The 18,972-nt window shown below is 44.1% G+C and overlaps 1 protein-coding gene across 1 annotated transcript in view; it reads right to left on the bottom strand.

Moving 5' to 3' along the window:
- Window positions 1-18,972, bottom strand: part of DIP2C (disco interacting protein 2 homolog C) — a 186,786-nt gene that overhangs the window by 135,683 nt on the left and 32,131 nt on the right. The window contains exons 5-6 of the mRNA XM_077758432.1: window positions 14,000-14,125; window positions 4,414-4,623 (exon numbers count right to left, since the gene is read on the bottom strand). Coding sequence (XP_077614558.1) covers window positions 4,414-4,623; window positions 14,000-14,125 — 336 coding nt within the window. The remainder of the gene's footprint in view (window positions 1-4,413; window positions 4,624-13,999; window positions 14,126-18,972) is intronic.

Below are 18,972 nucleotides of genomic sequence, written 5' to 3'. Positions count from 1 at the left end.
GCCCCCCGCCTGGGGGAGCCCCCGCCTGGGGGTCCTCCCTGCACAGCCGGTGGGGAGCGAGGGCTCCCCGGAGTCTCAGCAGCGCAGTCGGCCCCGCCCGCCTTCCCAGCTGCAGGCAAGCCCCCCACACACCGGGTCAGGACGCGGCTGCAGAGGGCTCGGTGGTTTACATGCCAGCCTTGCTCCCACCACAGTTCTGAGTCGGGCTGACCCAGAACTGCGTCCCTCCCACACGGACGCCACGCAGCCCCTGCAGGCATGACAGCAGCTGCTGGGTCTTCAGAAGTGCGTGCTGCCATCGGAACAGGCGGCTTCCCTTCGCCCAGGAGCCCCTGGAGTTTGTATCCACAAGTTCCAACCCATGAGGAGAGGCTCCGGGCGTCAGGAAGCCTGCACAGGCCTCAGGCCCCGTGGGGGTGTGATGGGCACAGAGTCTTCATTCTCAACGCAAAGCTTCACTGGGTTTTGTCTGGAAGGGAGCTGCCCCCACGTAGAGGCAGGGCCACGCCAGGACGGGGACACAGGAGTGAGGCAGCCGGCGCTGCAGCAGGTGCGCCCACGACCCGCGGGTCTGCTGACCGCTGGCCAGATGGGCGCCCCGCGGTCCCATGCCAACTTTGCTGAGCCGCAGTCTCCCTGCTGCAGAAGAGGAAGGCAGCCACGACCCCTCACCGGGCTGCAGGAACTAAGTGACAGGCGCCCTGCCCCCTGCAAGGACGCCCCTGCCCTCAGGCCCGCCTGTGTGTGTGCACCACGCGAGTGTGCTGGCCGGGGAGGTATTCCTGCTGAACAGCACACACCGTGCACAAAGGATCAGGACACTTTCGGATCCAAAAATCTTTACTTCAATTCTAACTATAAAAGCCAAATAAGCAAAGTCTTGAGAGGGGCGATCCAACGCGCATTTCTGCGAAGAGACAGGAGCAGACGTGCGTGCTAACACCACCGGGGAAGCCACAGGGCTCCGAGCAGCATGGAGGAAACGGACACGAGCGCACAGGGGGCTGGCGCGGGCCAGATGTGGGCTGAGCCGCCGGGGGCGGTCGCCGGGAGCAGGCGGCGTGCAACGCGTGTGGCAGCCAGATACCCAGAACGTGGACACACGTGGTTCATGGGAACGTGCAGTCAAGGGTGCTAACCCTGGAGCCTGCCCCTCGGGGGGCCACCCTGACAGGCTGGCCTTGGGGGGCGGGGACTCTTAGCAGGATCGGATGCAGGGGAGCCGTGGGGCAGCTTGCTTACGCAGTTCGCGGTGAACACTCCCGTCGGTGAAGCCCGAAACACTCTGGAAACGGCAACTACTTCTGTGAACGTCTGGCTAATGACAAGACACCCCAACACACGCTAACGGAACCCCCAGTGACGACGCCTCTGCCGTGTCGGTCGGCACAGGGTGACGGTGACCTCGCCACCACAGGACCCGTGACCACAAGGGAGAGAGAAGAACCCAAGCCGAAGTCTATTTGCTGAATGTACAAATTTGACTATAAACATACAGCTACATTATCTATTCTGCTTTGTTCTTATTTCTTAGTCTAGAAATGTACCAATAGTTTCTGCTCAAAATTCCACTTCCATGTAGTAACTAATTCATTTTCCTCTCACGTCTTTTGTGAACAAGCCTCCTGGAGTTTAAAAGCAGTCAGTCCACTAATTTTCCCACTGAGTGAGGCGCCTCGACTTCTGATACTGATACAGTGTTTGAGGGGTGTAATCCGGTCTTTTCCCGTTGCCTCAAGCACATGACGTGCACAGGGTTCTGAACAAATACCACCTGGCAACAATCCAAAACACCCTGGTTCTCACTGGAACCTGCGGGGAGCCCCGACACGCGGGGCCCACTTTGTTTCAGCGCAGAGGCCGTCCGGCCCAGGGACTGCACAGCACGCAGGACCACAGCCGCAGGGACAGAAACGACCTGGAGGGGGCTCTGCACTGTGTGCACGGGGCCCTGACTGTGCGGGTACGCCTGTGGGGTCCCTGTGTACACGTCAGGGTGAGAACCCGCAGGGACGTGGGATTGCGCTTCAGCAACAGAGGAGAACAGCCCACTCTGTGGCAGTCTCGTGGGCCTCCGTGGTCTGAAACCACTGGGCTCTCCTCCCCCGATCGGGGGCAGGGGTGCCGTCCTTCCACCCACATAGCTCACCAAGCGGGACGAGGGGTACAGGCGCTTGCTCGGGAACACGTGCGTACACACACACGCACACAATCATACATGCATGTGCACACACATCTACATATACACACTCTCACAACATACGCACGTTCTCTTATGCATACCCTCCCTCAGTCTCTCATGCTTTCACCCCCCCCACACACTCATATACACGTGCACGTACAAATGTACACTCACGACACACTCATGCACATTCTCTTACACACACACTCCCCCTCACACACACTCACACCCTAGACTTCCCACAGTCTCAACAACAGGGCAAAGGCTGCCAGTTCTCGGACTCTGACGTCTGCTCTGCTGCACAGCTGTAGGACTCCTCTCCTCGGCTTTTCGTTCTATTTTGCCACTGCCGTCTTTCAAAATTTTCACATGGACAGAAATTTCCAGGTATCCTAGGAACCAATCTTTGTACCAAATTCGAGAGGACTGTGATGTCACACACTCAACGGCTGCATTTAGGCTCCGCCGAGACACGAAGCACATGAGTCATGCAGCCTCTCACGGTCTGGGTGAATCCAACCCTCCAGCTGCACTTTCCCCCAGGACTTCGTGGGTCACATCACAAAGGGACAGCCGGGTGCAGGGATGCGTTCGTTTGAGGGTATGTGTGTCTCGTGGTAAGATTCCGACGCTTCCTTACAAGTGAGGAGAATCACGCTGCACACGCTTCCTGGGAGGGGGTGAGTGGCACAGGTGGACAGCCTTCCGTGTCACACCACCCACACGGGGGCCACGCCACATGCACGGACGCCCTCTCGGGTCCCATAACACGCAAGATAAAGCTGTATCTCTTTAGTGTGCACACATCTCTGTATAATTTTTAACTTATTCTGATCCCAAACGGGGTTCTTGTGCTAACAAAACCGTGTCACTGTCACCCAAGGATGGAAAATTGAACTCTAATACAACCACTTGGCATTGGACTCTCACTTTACAAAAAGAATTTTCCTATTTTCTTTTTACTCACAACAACTCCGAGAGGAACAAAGGAAAGAAATCATTGTTCTTTTTTTTCTCCACTAAGCAACTAGAGCAGAAAAAGGGGCTCTGAAGCTGCCAGCCGCCATTCACGTGGGGACAGAGGGCAGACCCAACGCTCCTGACCAGCTGCCTGAGCGTGTGCGGCAGACACAGGGGCGCCCTGCCGACTCCTCCATCAGCAAGGCTGACTTCAACCTCATTCGGGGCGAGCGCCCTTGGGGCAAAGTCCTAAGCAAGTGGTTTGAGTTTCTTTGAACTTTCTCAAGTAGCTAATAATCTAGAAAACTTGTGCATCTGAGATGTTCGTCGAGTAGTTAATTCACTACCTTTACCTGTTTTCTGGATGTGGGTTCTGCAGACGTGGGCTTGCTGCGGCAAGGAGGGCGTGCTGTCAAGCAAGCACCCTGAGGACTGTGTCCTGTGAGCACGGTGACCCCTGCCCACGTGGCTATTGGAAAGGGGTCCTTCCTGAGCTATCCCAGAAACCACAGTCAAAGCACGTAGTTCACTTTGTGAAATATTTTTACTGTGACGTTTCAAAATCTTAATCTATAACTAAAACCAGGTGAGAACAGATCTGGACGCCAGCAGCATCCCGCCCGCACCGGATAAAGGCCTCGCGCCGTGGCACGCACCCCATGTGTCTGCAATTCAGGCAGCACTGTGGCTCGTCCAATGCCCTCTTTTTTCCGCTAGAAATTCTTATTTAACTTCTTTTCACACAACTTTGAAACATCTCAAGCAATGCTTCCTAACTGTGTGCTTGTTCCAACAAAGAGGACCTCACCCATCACTGAGGCCACATACGTCGTAACGTGAACCAGCCAAGAACTTTACCTCGGGGAGACAGCAGGAGTGAGCTTCCTCAAATGATTCCCAAAGTTAACAGAAAAAGTCACTTTAAAATTTCCTGCCTTGCTTATTAGCACTATTAAAATTTCTTGCAGAAGCATATTTTAGTGACGTCTGGAGAAGAAGAAAAGACACATGGCTCCGAGTTTCCCTAAGGAACGAGAATGTTTCCTTTACTAGTGGAAAGCTCAAAATATCCTAGCTGTCACGGACACTGGGGACAGTGAAAAGCCAATTTCACAAAACAGAAAGACCAAAGAAGCCGCAGGGTCAGAGCGGGGCTCTGTGCCGTCCCTCGCATGGACTCCGTGGCCGAGATGCACAGACGAACCCGCAAACACTAAGACCACGGCTGCTCAAGGGCCACCTGCGTCAGACAACGAGAGCGAGGCACTCACCTATGTGCGTCTGGGCCATGACGTCGGCCAGTCTGTGGGCAGCGCCGCTCCCCCCACTTTGGGTGGAAGAGGAAGAGGTGGTGGAGGTGGTGGAGCCGTGGATGGCCTGGCTGATCCAGTGCTCCATGTTGATGCTGCCCTGGCTGGAGGTGGGCGTGCCCTGGGAGTCTCCCTGCACCGAGCCTTCGTCCTCCGAGCCCGAAGAGGTATCTGTGAGAGACAGGGGTGCTATGCATCACAGCAAGTCCCACACACACGCTAGCTGTCCAATGCCTTTTGCTTCCAACACTCTTGAAAAATTACACATCTCAGAGAACGAATTATTTTTTGGTATCATGACTTTTTCATCCAAAACACCTTAAATAAATATGCTACAAAAAAAGGCTTATTTGTTTTTGGGTTTTTTTTTTTTTTTTTTTTGACATTACAATTTTGGAAAGAGACATACTCACCAATTTTGTCCACTCAACAGTTTGGGAAGAAACCAACTGTCTCTAGGCAGGCTTACAGCAAGCGAGAAGGAAGCACCTTCTCGGAGGTACTGAACTTTCCTGTGTTTCAAAGTGTGACTGTACGCCTTGTTTAGACCTGAGGTACTTCTCTCAGGTACATCCCCTGGCACAGGGGCTTGAACTCACACATCACAAGATCATATCACCTGAGCCGAGATCAGGAATCAGAGGCTCAACCGACTAAGCCAGCAAGGTGCCCTCTGAGCTGTATTTTTAAATTCCGTGTGAGTGACGTTAACCAGGTGCCTCCCCAAAGAGGAAGCGGTCAGCGAGGATGGTGATGCCAAAGTTAGAAGGACTCCCATCTCTTTCCACCAACACTTTGCTTCCTCCTTTGGGGAGGACAGTATGTCACCACATTACATTACTGTGAATAAACTAAACATGTTTGCTTTAACACTCATTTCTGTTAAACTTTTTCACCATTTACTTGATTTTTCTCTCTGAATACTGTGCACCTTGGATTGGGATCAAACACATTTTTTTTTTCGTTAAAATTAATGGAACTATTTTTAATATGATTTCCCCCAGCAGTGATGTTTTCAAGAATGAAATACTGGTGTATTGCAAATCGGAAACCCTGTCCCCATTAAACAATGGCCCTCCATTCTCCCCTCCCCACAGCCCTGGGAACCACCATTTTGCTTTCTCCTCATACATCTCGGGCCACTTTAACTACCTCACACAAGTGTTATCATACAATATTTGTCTCTTCGTGTGGGGCTTATTTTACTCTGCATAACATCCTCAAGGTTCATCCATGTTGTGGCACACCGCACAGTTTCTTCCCTTACACACTCATCTGTGGATGGACAAGGGGTTGCTTCCATGTCTAGCTTTTCTGAATAATGCTGCTATGACTATGAGTGTACAAATCTCTCTTTGAGATAGTTCAATTCTTTTGCGTATAGACCCAAAAGTAGAACTGCTGGGTCATGCAGCAATTTTATTTTTTAAATAACTGCCATACTTTGTGCCATAGAGGTGGCACCTTTTTACATTCTCACCAACAGTGCACAAAGGTCCAAATTTCTCCACATCCCCACCAACCACTTGTAATTTCCTGGCTTTTGACAGAACCAATTCTAGTGGGTATGAGGTCGTATCTCACTGCAGTTTTGATTTGCGTTTCCCTAATGATCACTCATGTTGGGCATTTTTTTCGTGCTACAGGCCATCTGTATCTTGTCTAGAAAACCATTCAAGTCCTCAGACTTATGATTTTTGAGACACTTATACTCATATATCCATCCAAATATTATCATCCCCCCAAAAAGTATTCTCATGTTTTACTGTCAATCTTTCATTCCCACCCCACCCTTTCACAAGAAAACTACAGAAAAATATCCCTCATGATATACACACAAAAATCCTCAAGACATTTTAGCTAACAGAATCGAGCAAAATATAAAATGAATAGTACCCATTAGAACCAAGTGGTGACATTTAAAATTAATGTTATGCACCATATTAATAAAGGGATAAAAACCCTAAGTTAACCTTCAAAGTCACAGCATTTTACAAAATCTAAAACTAACTTATGACAAAATCTTTCAACAAAGCAGGAATAGAAAGGAACTTCCTCAGCCTGACACAGGGCATCTGTGAAAACCCATAGCTAACACTGTATTTAATGTTAACAGATTAAACATGCTTCCCTTAAGATCAAGACTAAGGCAAGGATGTCCCCTCTTACCACTTCTATTCAACATTATTGCAAAGCTCCAGTCCACTGAAATATAGCAAAAATAATGACTCCAAGACATCCAGTTTGGAAAGGAAACATTAAACATTTTATATAGAAAATCCCAAGGAACACACTAAACTCTTTTAAGAAGTTTAGCAAGGTCACAGGCTACAAGACACAAAATATCTTTATATAGATACTAGACACAATTAAGGAAAGACATAGTTTGCAAACTGTGAATCTGGTACAGGACTTGTATTCTGATTATAAAAACAACTCTTAACTAGTGAGGAGACAACTCATTTAAAGAATGGGAAAAAGGGTGAACACTTAACCAATAAAAATATATACAAACAGCAAATAAATAGAAGAGCTAAAAAAAAAATACAGGCAGTACTAAGTGTGGGTAAGGATACTGAGAAACAAATCCTCCTATGTTGCTCATGGGAATGTAACATGGCAGTAGCCATATAGAAACAATTTGGCAGTTTCCTGAAAGGTAAGCATAAACTATAAGATTCGTTAATTCAACTTCCAGGAAACCACCCAAGATAAATGATATATGTAGATGCAAACATATGTACATAAATGTGGAGAGCAGTATTATTCATAATAGCTCAAAACTGGAAACAAGCTAAATATCTACCGACTAGACATAGTAAACAAAACGTGGTGTATCTATCTAATAGGATACAATTCAACAAGAAGGAATGAAATGATGCATGCTACAAAATGGAGGATGCTCAAAAACTTATGCTAAAGAAGATGCTAAAGAACATATTTTATCATTTGATTTACAAAATGTCCAGAATATTTATAGAGGCATATAAATCAGATCAGAGGCCCCCTATGGTTGAATGTCAGAATGCTAATTAACGGCAAATCAGCACAAGGAAACCTGTGGAGTGATGGAAATGTTCTAAAATTAGATTATGGCAATGACAGCATAATCTATATGTTTATTAAAAATCACTGAGTTACACACTTACAATAGGTAAATTTTATGGAATACAAACTACACCTCAAGAAATGCACTAAAGATGAATGTGTGTTCCACAGTATTTGAGTATAATATTCTGTGACTATCAGCTGCATCAAGTTAGATGACACGGTTGTTTTGACAAATTATTAAGAAAAGTATTTTCTACATCTCTTATTCTTGATTTTCCTATTTTCCCTCACTATTCCAGTTTCTGCTTAATAAATTATACTGCTCTTTTAGGTATACAAGTGTTCATTATTACATCTTCCTGATAAATTGCTCATTTTCCATTATATAAGGTCCCACTTTTTATCTTGTATTACTCTGTCTTGCCATCTACTTTGGTATTGACTTGTTTGCTTTATATTTAATGTTGGCACTGTATATTTTTTCAGCCTTGTATTTTTACTATCTTCATTTTTTATTTAAATGTGTCCTGCTGACTCTCGATCTCAGTGTTGTGAGCTTGAGCCCCATGTTCGGGGTGGAGTTTACTTTAAAAAATATGGCTTTATCTCTTATAGAAAACATACAGATTTATCTTCTTTTTTAAATCTAGTCTGACAATCTCAATCCTTTAACTGGGTGTTTGGTCCACTTAGAATTATTGTAATCACTCATAGAAGTATGCTAAAATCTAATATTTTGTTATCTGTTTTCCATTCATTCCACCTATTTTAAATATCTGTTGATTTTTCCTGTTTTCTATTAACCACATTTTTTGAGTTTCATTTTACGTCTTCTATTGAATATTACTTGTATTTTTTTTTTTTTTTTAGTGGTTGATGTAAGGCTAACAGGTATGCATCCTTAATGGGCCTATATGGGGTTCAATATTCTGTTTATTCTTCAGGTCTGACACTATTAACTTTCTCTTTCACCTCTACCCCCAACACACCTGACACTACTCACTTTCTACTGTTCACATTCTGCCTCCTACTTCACGAAAGTAATAGCCACACAAAAGTACAATTCCACTCACCTCTCCTCACATACAGTTGTTTAAAACCAAATTACAATAGGAAAACATAGTATTCTTTTTACCCAATTATTTACTCTTTCCAGTGTTTTCTCCTTTTTACGGATTACATTTTTCATCTAATATCATTTCCTGTCAGCCTAACTGACATCCGTTAGCATGTCTGCCGTGTTCTCCTGGCAACCACATTCTCTCCTTTTTCATGTCTCATTATGTCTTCATTCCATCCTTGTTTATTAAGAATATTTTCTCGGAATAGCAGTTTTGTTTTTGCCCTTTAGGACTTAAAATATGTCTTTATGTTGTCTTCCAGTCTCTATGGTGTCTTTATGTAGGTCATTCATCTTTCATGTGATGTTCTCTTATATGCAGTATAGGTTTTCCTCTAATTACTTTCAAGGTTTCCTCTTAATCATTGGATTTCAGCACTTTGACAACTGTAAACTGAAGTTTTTTTTTTTTGTTTTTTTTTTGTTTTTTTTTAACATATCCTGCTTTGGGTTTACTCAACTTCTGGAATCTATAAGGTGGTATTTTATACCAGTCATAGAACTTCTCGACTCCTGTTTCTTCAAATAGTTTTTCTGCTCTCTCCTCTTTTTTCCTTCTTGGGTTCCTAATAAAAGTGGGTGACATTGTACCGTAACACTTGAGGTTTTTCTGTTAACTTTAATTATGTCTCTCTACTCTTCAGTTTGGTTTCTCTTCATGCCTCTTAAAGTTTACAGACACCTGCATCTTCCTTCTCTAATCTGATGTTAAGCCAATCCAGTGAGGTCTCACTTTAGTGAGAACTTTACAGTTCTAGAGTCTCCTCTGCATTAGTTAAAAAAATATTTTCCCTTTCTCTACTCAGCTCACATATTAAGATAATATTTTCCTTTAGTACTTTAACATATTTTAATTTGATTTCCTGAATATTTATAATCATAGATTTTAAAATTCCATCTTCCACTATATCAAACACCCACACCAGAGCTCTCTGACAGAAATAGAAGTCTTATAACATAGTCATAAACCTTCTAATAGCCACATTAAAGAATACATGAATAGATACAATTTTTAAAATGTATTTTTAATACAAAATATTCAAAATATTGTTGTTTTAGTAAATATGAAAATTAAATACCTTCCAGTGACTTTTTTTCATATTAACTCTTCAAAATCTGGCATAAACTTCACACTTAACAGCAAGTACAACTGACACCAGCCACACATGATCAGTGGTCACCAAGAACACAATGAGGCCATCTTACGTACATTTTATATTGACTCCTTTTTCTGTGGCCACAGATTGCATTTCCTGTATCTCTTCCCATCTAGTGACTGTTTACTGAATAGTAAACATCGTGGATGGTTTGTGGAGGAGACTCTGGATTCCGTAATCTCTAAAGCCTTGTGATTCCTATGTTAGCAAGCAGTATGACACCCAGAAGACTTGGACTGATGCTTTGCTAGTGTGGATCTGTGGAAAGCTCCAGTCCTTTCATCTGCCTGAACTCAGATCTCTGCCTCCTCAACTTAGCAGAAGCGCTGGTCTTGCTCAAATCTCAACCATCGGGCCGCGGTCTGAAAACTTCTCCAGGAGAAAACTGTAAACCGTGGGCCCCCCTCACCAGTACTGAGGTTCCTCAGTTCGCCTGTCGCTGCTGGATGCCCACGGCCTAGAGACAGCTGTCCCGTCCGTCGGGAGCAGTGCTATAGTTACTTACAGTGCGTGGGTGAGTCTAGTACCAGTTATTTCATTATGATTAGAAACAGAAGTGCTGGCCAATTCTGATGATATTTTTATATGTGAAAACTAAAGGAAAGCTTCACCTGTAAAAGACTGGCAGTGGAACAATCCTCATTAGGATACTGGTCAGTGACCAGTCATTTCACACAGAAAATAAATACTTCAGGAATATACTCTGAAGAGCAGAGGACATGAGATAAGTTTTAACAAATGTTATCAGCAACCAAGGAGAAAAGAATGAGAGAAAATAAAGCTTAGTCCCAAGGTTTTGTTAAAGCAAGTATGGTTATAAATATGTAGACTACTGCTATGCACAAAATAGGTTGTAAATAAAAATTTTCATGATGATGGAGCTGGCATTTGATTTCATGAAACTATCCCATGTGATTTATCACCAGGACCCTTGAATGACAGTTTACAAAATATATTCCATGGTGTACAAAAAAGGGCTAGTCAAATAATTAAATGCAAATATTTCACCAAAATTATACTTCCAATAATGACCTTTTATATTCATAAAGACATATGTACAATGTTTGATTTTCTAAAGTTTTGTCTTTCATCATGTACAACAAAATAGCATTTCTGACAATGGATTCAACATGTGAAAAGGCACATACATAATAACATTGTTTCTTACATTTTAAACTCAACATTTCTCATAAAAAAAAAAAAAAGTAGCTCAGAAAAACATCCATCTCTCTGAATGCTGTCTAGGTCCAAACATTTAGTTAAAATATTTTTAAGTGGGTTTGTTATCCTTGTAAGTCCATTCTGTTTGTTATAAAAACACATACAAAATGAAACTTTTCACCACATTAGCAGAACATAGAGTCCAGAAAAGAACCCATTTATTTGGTCAACTAATCTATGACAAAGGGGGCAAGAATATGCAATGGAGAAAAGACAATCTCTCTCTTTTTAAAATATCTTATTTATTTTGGGGAGGGTAGGGAAGGGCACAGAGTGCAAGCAGGGGAGGGGCAGAGAGAGAGGGAGACACAGAACCCGAAGCAGGCTCCAGGCTCTGAGCTGTCAGCACAGAGCCCGATGTGGGGCTCAAACTTGTGAACCACGAGATCATGACCTGAGCTGAAGTCAGACGTTTAACCAACTGAGTGGACCAGGTGCCCCCAAAAGACAGTCTCTTTCACAAAAGGTGTTGGGAAAACTGAACAGCCACAGGTAAAACAAGGAAACTAGACCACTTTCTTATACCACAAAGAAAAATGAACTCAAAATGGATTGTAGACCTAAATGTGACACCTAAAACCATAAAACTCCTTTAAAAAGTAGGCAGTAGACTCCTGGACATAGGTCTTAGCAATATTTTTTGGACAGGTCTCCTCACACAAGGGAAGCAAAAGCAGAAATAAGTAATGAAGACTATCCCACTGAAAAGCTCTGCACAGTGAAACAAACTATCAGCAAACAAAAAAGCAACCTACTGAATGGGAGAAGATATTTGTAAATCATATATCTGATAAGGGGTTAATATCCAAAATAAATATATAAAGAACTCATACAACTCAAGACCAAAAAAAAAAAAAAAACAACCAAAAAAGAAACAAAAAAAAGAAAAATCCAAACCATCTTGAGTAAAAACGGGCAGAGGACCTCAAAAGACATTTTCCAAAGAAGACATGCAGATGGCCAACACATGAGAAAATGCTCATCATCACACATCACCAGGGAAATGCAAATTAAGTTGTTGGGGAGGATGTGGAGAAAGAGGAACCCTCTTTCACTGTTGGTGGGAATGCAAACTGGTGCAACGACTGTGGAAAACAGTATGGAGGGTCCTCAAAAAAACATAACTATCATACCCATCCAGCAATTCTGCTTCTGGGTATTTATCAGAAGAAAATGAAAATACTAATTCAAAAAGATTCATGCATCCCTATGTCTTTTGTTGCATTATAGGCAAGATACGGAAGCAACTTAAGTGTCCATCAACTGATGAAGAAGATGTGTTATACGTACAAAGGCGTATTGGTCACAAAAAAGAATGAAATCTTTCGACATCTGCAACAACATGGATGCACCTAGAGGCATTGCACTGAGTGGAAGGTCAGAGAAAGACAAAATACTGTAAGATTTCACTTATTTATGGAATCTAAAAAACAAAACAAATGAACAAATAAAAACCAGAAACAGACTCAAATACGGAGAACTGTGGTTCCAGAGGGGAGGTGGGTTGGGGGAAAGGCAGAACACGTAAAGAGGATTAGAAGTTACAAAGTTCCAGGGGCGCCTGGGGGGCTCAGGTGGTTAAGTGCACAACTTCAGCTCAGGTCAGGATCTTGCAGTTCATGAGTTTGAGCCCCGTGTCGGGCTCTATGCTGACAGCTCAGAGCCTGGAACCCATCTCAGATTCTGTCTCCCTCTCTCTCTGCCCCTTCCCTGCTCACATTCTCATTCTCTCTCTCTCTCTCTCTCACTCTTTCTCTCTCTCTCAAAAATACACATTTAAAAAAAAAAAAAAGAAGTTACAAACTTCCAGTTATGAAATAGATTAAGTCGTGGGAATGGAAGGCACAGCACGGGGACAAGAGTGACTAACACTGTCCTAACTTCATATGGTGACACGGTGGCCACGCTAATCACAGGGAGCACCGAGTAATGTGCATAAATGCTGCATCACTATGTTGTGCACATCTTAGAGTTTAAGTGTGTATTTCTATTACTCTCACTGCTTGCAAACACTCAGGACTCAAATTCAAAACACTCTAAAGACTATCGTATATGTTCATCTGTTCTTACAGTGCAAGGTAACAGGTCTGCAGAAAAGCAGAATGGCAACAAGGACATGAGTAATGCTGGAAACCAGCTCACAGAAAAAACATCCAAGTAATTTAGGCTCAATACTTTATGTTTTCTCATAGATACCGATGTAATTTAACTTTGCTCTTTACTTTGGTTTTGAAGATCATAAAACACAGACTATAATTATTTAGGTAAAATAAAGAACTTAGGTAGTTATATAAAGGTCAAGATTAAATAAAAGCATAAATATGAATGAGCTATTACCTTCAACCATTTAATATCAGGGTCAGCAGGCCTGTGGATCAAACTGGCCCTCTGCCTGCCTTTTAAATAAAGTTTTATTGGCAAATAGCCACTCACTGACATGTTGCCTGTTTTCACAGCACAGCAGAATAAGCAGCTATGACAGACACATTATCCAGAGACCAAAATACTACCTGCACTTTACAGGAAAAGTATGAAGACTCCAAACCGAGGTAACAGGATAAATTTTTCAATTCATTTCGTTTCTTAATACAACTTTACAACATATTTATGTTTTAAAAATTTGAGATTATGTACACACTTACCCAAGCAGAGGAGAAGTCCAAAATCAGTTATAACTATAGAGGCACAAACTCTTTCTCTTTTGCTACATGAAGAATTAAGTAAAATTTCATAAGACTTTAAAAGTCCTCATCATTTGTGAGTCTCAGTGAAAAGGTTAGAATACTATTTGTATAGACACATAACTAGTAACATAAATTTTCCCTCCAAGTTTAATATAGAGCGTCTATGCCGTTTCTGGACTTCTGGTTCACAGAATCTGAATTAACTGCACCATTACTTTGAAAGCTACAAAGACCGGGACCGCTCGGGCTGGCGGTGAATTAACCCCAGGGCTCGCCTGTCACTGCGGAGAGCAGACAGTGGGCTTGCGGCTCACCTGGAGGTGTGTAGGCGTCCATCGAGGTCTGTACAACCAAGGACCTGCGTTTGGAAGGCATAGGCACTGCCATCTTCCTTTCTTTGTGTTTAGCCAGCGCTGCCTGCACAGCTTCTGTGTGGACGTCTAAAACAAAAAGAGAGCTCAATCACCCCATTGTTCAGGGGCATCCCAAAGGCCCCAGGCTTTTTTCCCCCGTTCTGTCTGGTTCTGTGAAATAGTTTATCCTACAGAAACTGTCACAAACAGATGTGTGGGGAAGGAAGGAAAAGAAGAATAAACCTGCTGGTTTGAAAGCTGCAGTGAAAGGACATTCAAATTCATTCAGGCTTTTAATTATTCATTTTATTACCCTAGAATCTATACAAATAATCACACACTGGCTGCAGAATTTCTGAAGAATACATTTTTCAAGCCTCATAATGCATTTTGATATTCTGTTAAAGGAGGCACGTACTTACTCCTCACAGGCGGTGGCGATGATTCTCACTAACATTTACCAAGCACTCAGGGCCAGTCACTGTGTTCGGCCTTTAGAATGTATTAAAGCCAACTGTACTCACCCCACAACTTACTGAATGCCTACTTTGTACGCGTCCTCAGGGCTGGGAGTACAGTGGGGAGCCAGGTGGACAAGGTACTGTATCTCAGGCAGCTCACTGTCTAACGGGTAAGGGACACACGAAAGGCAATCATACCTAACCAGGAGGCCAGGGAAGGGTTCTCGATGTGAGATGCGCGTAGTAAGAATACACAGCCCTTCTGCCAAGATGAGACTCTCCAGGCCATAGAGAAACTCAGCCCCCAGGGATGCAAGATGATGGAGCAGGTGACAGCAGAGAGAACACAGCCATGGGGGGTACGCACCAGGACGACGGCTTTGAGGCAGGGTGGCGGGGGAAGACCGGGGATTTTAGGGAAGGGATGACATGATGTGATTCTATGCGTGGGGGGAGTTATCCGGCTGCGGTGAAGAAGGCCGCAGGAGAACAAGGCGGAGTGGGAAACAAGCACGACGGCAGCGAGCGGTCAGGCACCGCATGGCTACACGCGCTCCTCCACACAATCTCACCAAGCAGGGACTCCGAGGATTTCACAAGTGAGGGCGCAGAGGTATGAAGCTCTCCCAGTTATTAAAGTGCTAGTGGCATTGCTAGGTGTGAACCCAGGTGGGAACACCTCTGGTGCCCACACCCTTCACCACCAACCACACCACACCCCAGCTGTTCCCATGGAAACTCTGACAGACTAGCATTTTAGAAGAGGCCACCTAGCCAGTCCCATGGGCCAAATGCAGCCTGTGTCTCTCCTTACAGAGACTGTGAAAAGACGCTGTGAAAACAAGAATCTATTAAGAGGGGTCAGTATTCATTTACAGGCATGGGGGAGAAAACATAAAATACACATGCAGTGACATGTCCAGATCTTTACTCTGATAAATTTCTATGCATGGAAATTACCTATAGAACCACTACCCTAATCAAGGCACAGGACGTATCTATCAACCCAAGCTTCCTCCACGTGTCCTTCGAATCAATATCCACCCTGAATAAACAGGTACTGTTCAATATTTTGACTAGCTTTCCTTGGTTCTTGACCTTCATACAAATAGAATCCCACCGATTTTATACAACCATTACAGACTCCGCTACAGTGCTATCTGAGTGATAGGTTCATTCATGTGGTTGCATGGATCAGCGAGCACTTCATAGATTTTTACTGATGAGAACTGTTACAACATATGAATATATCATAATCTGTATTTCTCCAGATGATGGTTATTTATGCTATGTGGCCAAAAACACACAAAATTCACCCACCCAACAATTTCTAGGTAGTCAGTGCAACTCTGTCAACCACAGGCACATGGTTGTGCAACAGATTCTCAAAGCTCCCCATCCTGCAAAATTGAAACTCTACAACCTCACCTCCCTCTCCCTCAGCTTCTAGCAGCCACCATTCTACTTTCTACTTCTCTGAGTTTGACTAGCCTAGGTACCTCATGTAAGTATAATCGCGCAGAGTTTGTCTTCTCATGATTGGTCTATTTCTCTTAGCATAATGTCACCAGGGTCCAACTATGTTGTGGCATTTATCAGAATTCCCTTCCTTTTTAAGGCTGAATAATGTTCTATTGTATGGATATAACATATAGTCTTTGTTGATTTACCCATCATTAAATACAGAAGTGGTGACTACCTCTTGGCTGTTGTGAATATGCTGCTATAAACACTTGTGTGTAAGCATTTGTTTGAGTCCCTGCTTTCATTTAGTTCAGATAAACACCCAGAATTGGGATTGCTCAGACTTCGGGGAAGGTGGGGGCGTAGGAGGGTGCTAACCTCACCTTGTCCCAGGAACACATCTAGGTAACAGGCACATCATTGCAACTAACCCAGAAAAAAACCCCAAAGACTGACAGAACAGGCTCTCCACAGGTAATGGTAGACAGGAAACCAAAGTGAAAACAGAAGGCAGGGCAGAGACCCTTCCAAAACCAAACTAACCTTGAGACTAACCACAAACAGGAGAGAGACCATGAGTGTGGAGAAGAGAAGGAAAGACCCCACAGCAACCACCCCAGACATGGGGGACCCTGCACTGGGAAGATGAGGCCCCAAGACATTTGCTTTGAAAACCAGTGGGGCGTAACTTTGTTTTTACCATCAGTGGGACTTAACTTGGGGTACTTTAAAAATCAGCTGGCTTATCTCTGGGAGAGCCTGAGGCCAACAAGAAACGGAGTTTCTGCCGTTGAAGAGACAGCAAAACACACAACCTTGCTGAGATACAGCGTAAAACAGCAGTATAAAAAACTCCTGAGGTACGCAGGAAGGATATTTATTTACTAATCTCAGATCCTGCACAGGATGGGCCTTTAGGAGACTTCGCGAAGAACAAAACAACTGGCAGGCACCATTTCTCTCCCCGCCCCCAGCCTACACACGTGGATACCCACAGGAACCAGCACCTACAGTGGCCCCGAGGCTTTACTAACAGTACCCCTGACTCCCGCATCTTCCTCCAGCCTCACTCCACCCAACCTGCCCCACTCTGCGGGTGTCCCTCCAAGTGGCTCCAGTTCCCCTTCTGCAACCAGACCAGCGTGTCCAGCTGACACCCGAGGTGCTGCCACCTTTGTCCCTACCCCATCCAACTTGCCCACTGAGCAGGCGTCCGTCCAAAGCGGCGCCTGCCTCATCTCATTCTGCAAGCAACCCCACCGTGCCCAGCACCACACCGAAGTGACCCCTGCCCTGAGGAGAGGGGAGAATCACCACACACACCAGTCCAACCACAGCCCCAGCAGTGGGCTGGGGGCAGACGTCAGGTCTGTGTGGCAGCCCCCACCCCCCCCATCAAAAAGCTCACGGGGGCGGGAGGGGCAGCAAAAAAGGAGAGCCCTGGAGTTCAGAGTCACTGCAACCCCGACAGTCCGAGTGGGGCAGACTGCAGGCCTCACCTCCAACAAAAGGCCGTCAGGGGTTAGCACAAGGAGAGCACCCGCATGCCACTGTGACTGAAGCCCAGCACCCAGGCTACGAGGACGCATCTGGTCTGACTCAAGGCAGCCAAGACTGGCCTCTGACCAAACCCTGCCCACAACGGGCAAAGAGAGCCATTGTGGGCAACTGGAAGGCAAACGTGGCTCAACCACAACAGCACAGCACATGCAATGCACACAAGACACACCCCTGAAGTACTAGGTTCTGGCCAACAGGGGACACTGTACAGGACACTGAACAGGGCAGCACAGAAATTCTTCGTAAGGCCACTACTCTCAACATTAGGAGTCACAGTGGATTCTCCTAACAACCAAAAACAGACACAGAGAGTGAGACAAAATGAGACAGAGGAATATCCCCCAAATGAAAAAACATGAGAAACTGACAGCAAAAGAGCTCAATGAAACAGAGATAAGCAACATACCTGATGAAGACTTCAAATGGTCATAAAGACACGAGACTTGAAAAAGGAGTGGAAGGTCAGTGAAACCCTCAACAAAGAGATAAAAAAATATAAAAGAACCAATCAGAGATGAGAACTTAATAACTGATATTGAAAATACACGAGTGGGAATAAATAGTAGACTAGAAGAAGCATAATGGATCAGTGACCTGAAAGACAGAGTAATAGCAAAAGAAAAATAATAAAAAATGAGAAGAGATCAAAGGAACTCAGTGACACCATCAAACATAATAACATTCACATTACAGGGATCCCATAAGGAGAAGAGAGAGAAAAGGGGGCTAAATATTTACTCGATGAAATAATAGTTGAAAACTCCCTAAATCTGGGGAAGGACAGAAATCCAGATCCAGGAGGCACAGAAAGTCCCCAGTAAAACCAACCTGAAGAATTCACATCAAACACAGTGATTAAAATGGCAAAAAAAATGGTGATAGAGGATTTTTAAAGCAACACGAGAAAACAGTTACATACTAGGGAAACCTCTTGAGGCTATCAGCTGATTTTTCAGCAGAAACTTTGCAGGCCAGAAGGGAGTGGCAGGATATATTCAATGTGCTGAAAGGAAAAACGCTCTGCAGCCAGCAATACTCTACCCAGCAAGGCTATCATTCAGAATAAAAGGAGAGCTAAAAAGTTTCCCAGACAAATAAAAGGTAAAGGAGTTCATCACCACGAAATTAGCCTTATAAGAAATATAAAAGGGAATTCTTTGAGTGGAAGGTAAAGATCATAACCAGGAGTAAGAAAATTAGGAAAGAAAAAAATTTCATAGGTACATACAAGCACAATAAAAGTAGTAGATTAATTACAAAACCAGTATGGAAGTAAAAGCATAAAAGCAGTAAAATCAATTATATCTATAAGTACTAGTCAATGGATTCACAAAACAATGTAAAGTATGATACCATATGCATAAAACCTGGAAGGAGGCAGTAAAAATTTAGTGCTTTTAGAATGGGTTCAAACTTAAGCAATCATCAGCTTAATATAGACTGCTCCAT

This window comes from Crocuta crocuta, unplaced genomic scaffold (genome assembly GCF_008692635.1).
Source record: "Crocuta crocuta isolate KB4526 unplaced genomic scaffold, BGI_CrCroc_1.0 scaffold32, whole genome shotgun sequence".
Classification (NCBI taxonomy): domain Eukaryota; kingdom Metazoa; phylum Chordata; class Mammalia; order Carnivora; family Hyaenidae; genus Crocuta; species Crocuta crocuta.
Note: the sequence above shows the minus strand (reverse complement) of the source record. Positions and strands in the feature narration are given on the sequence as shown.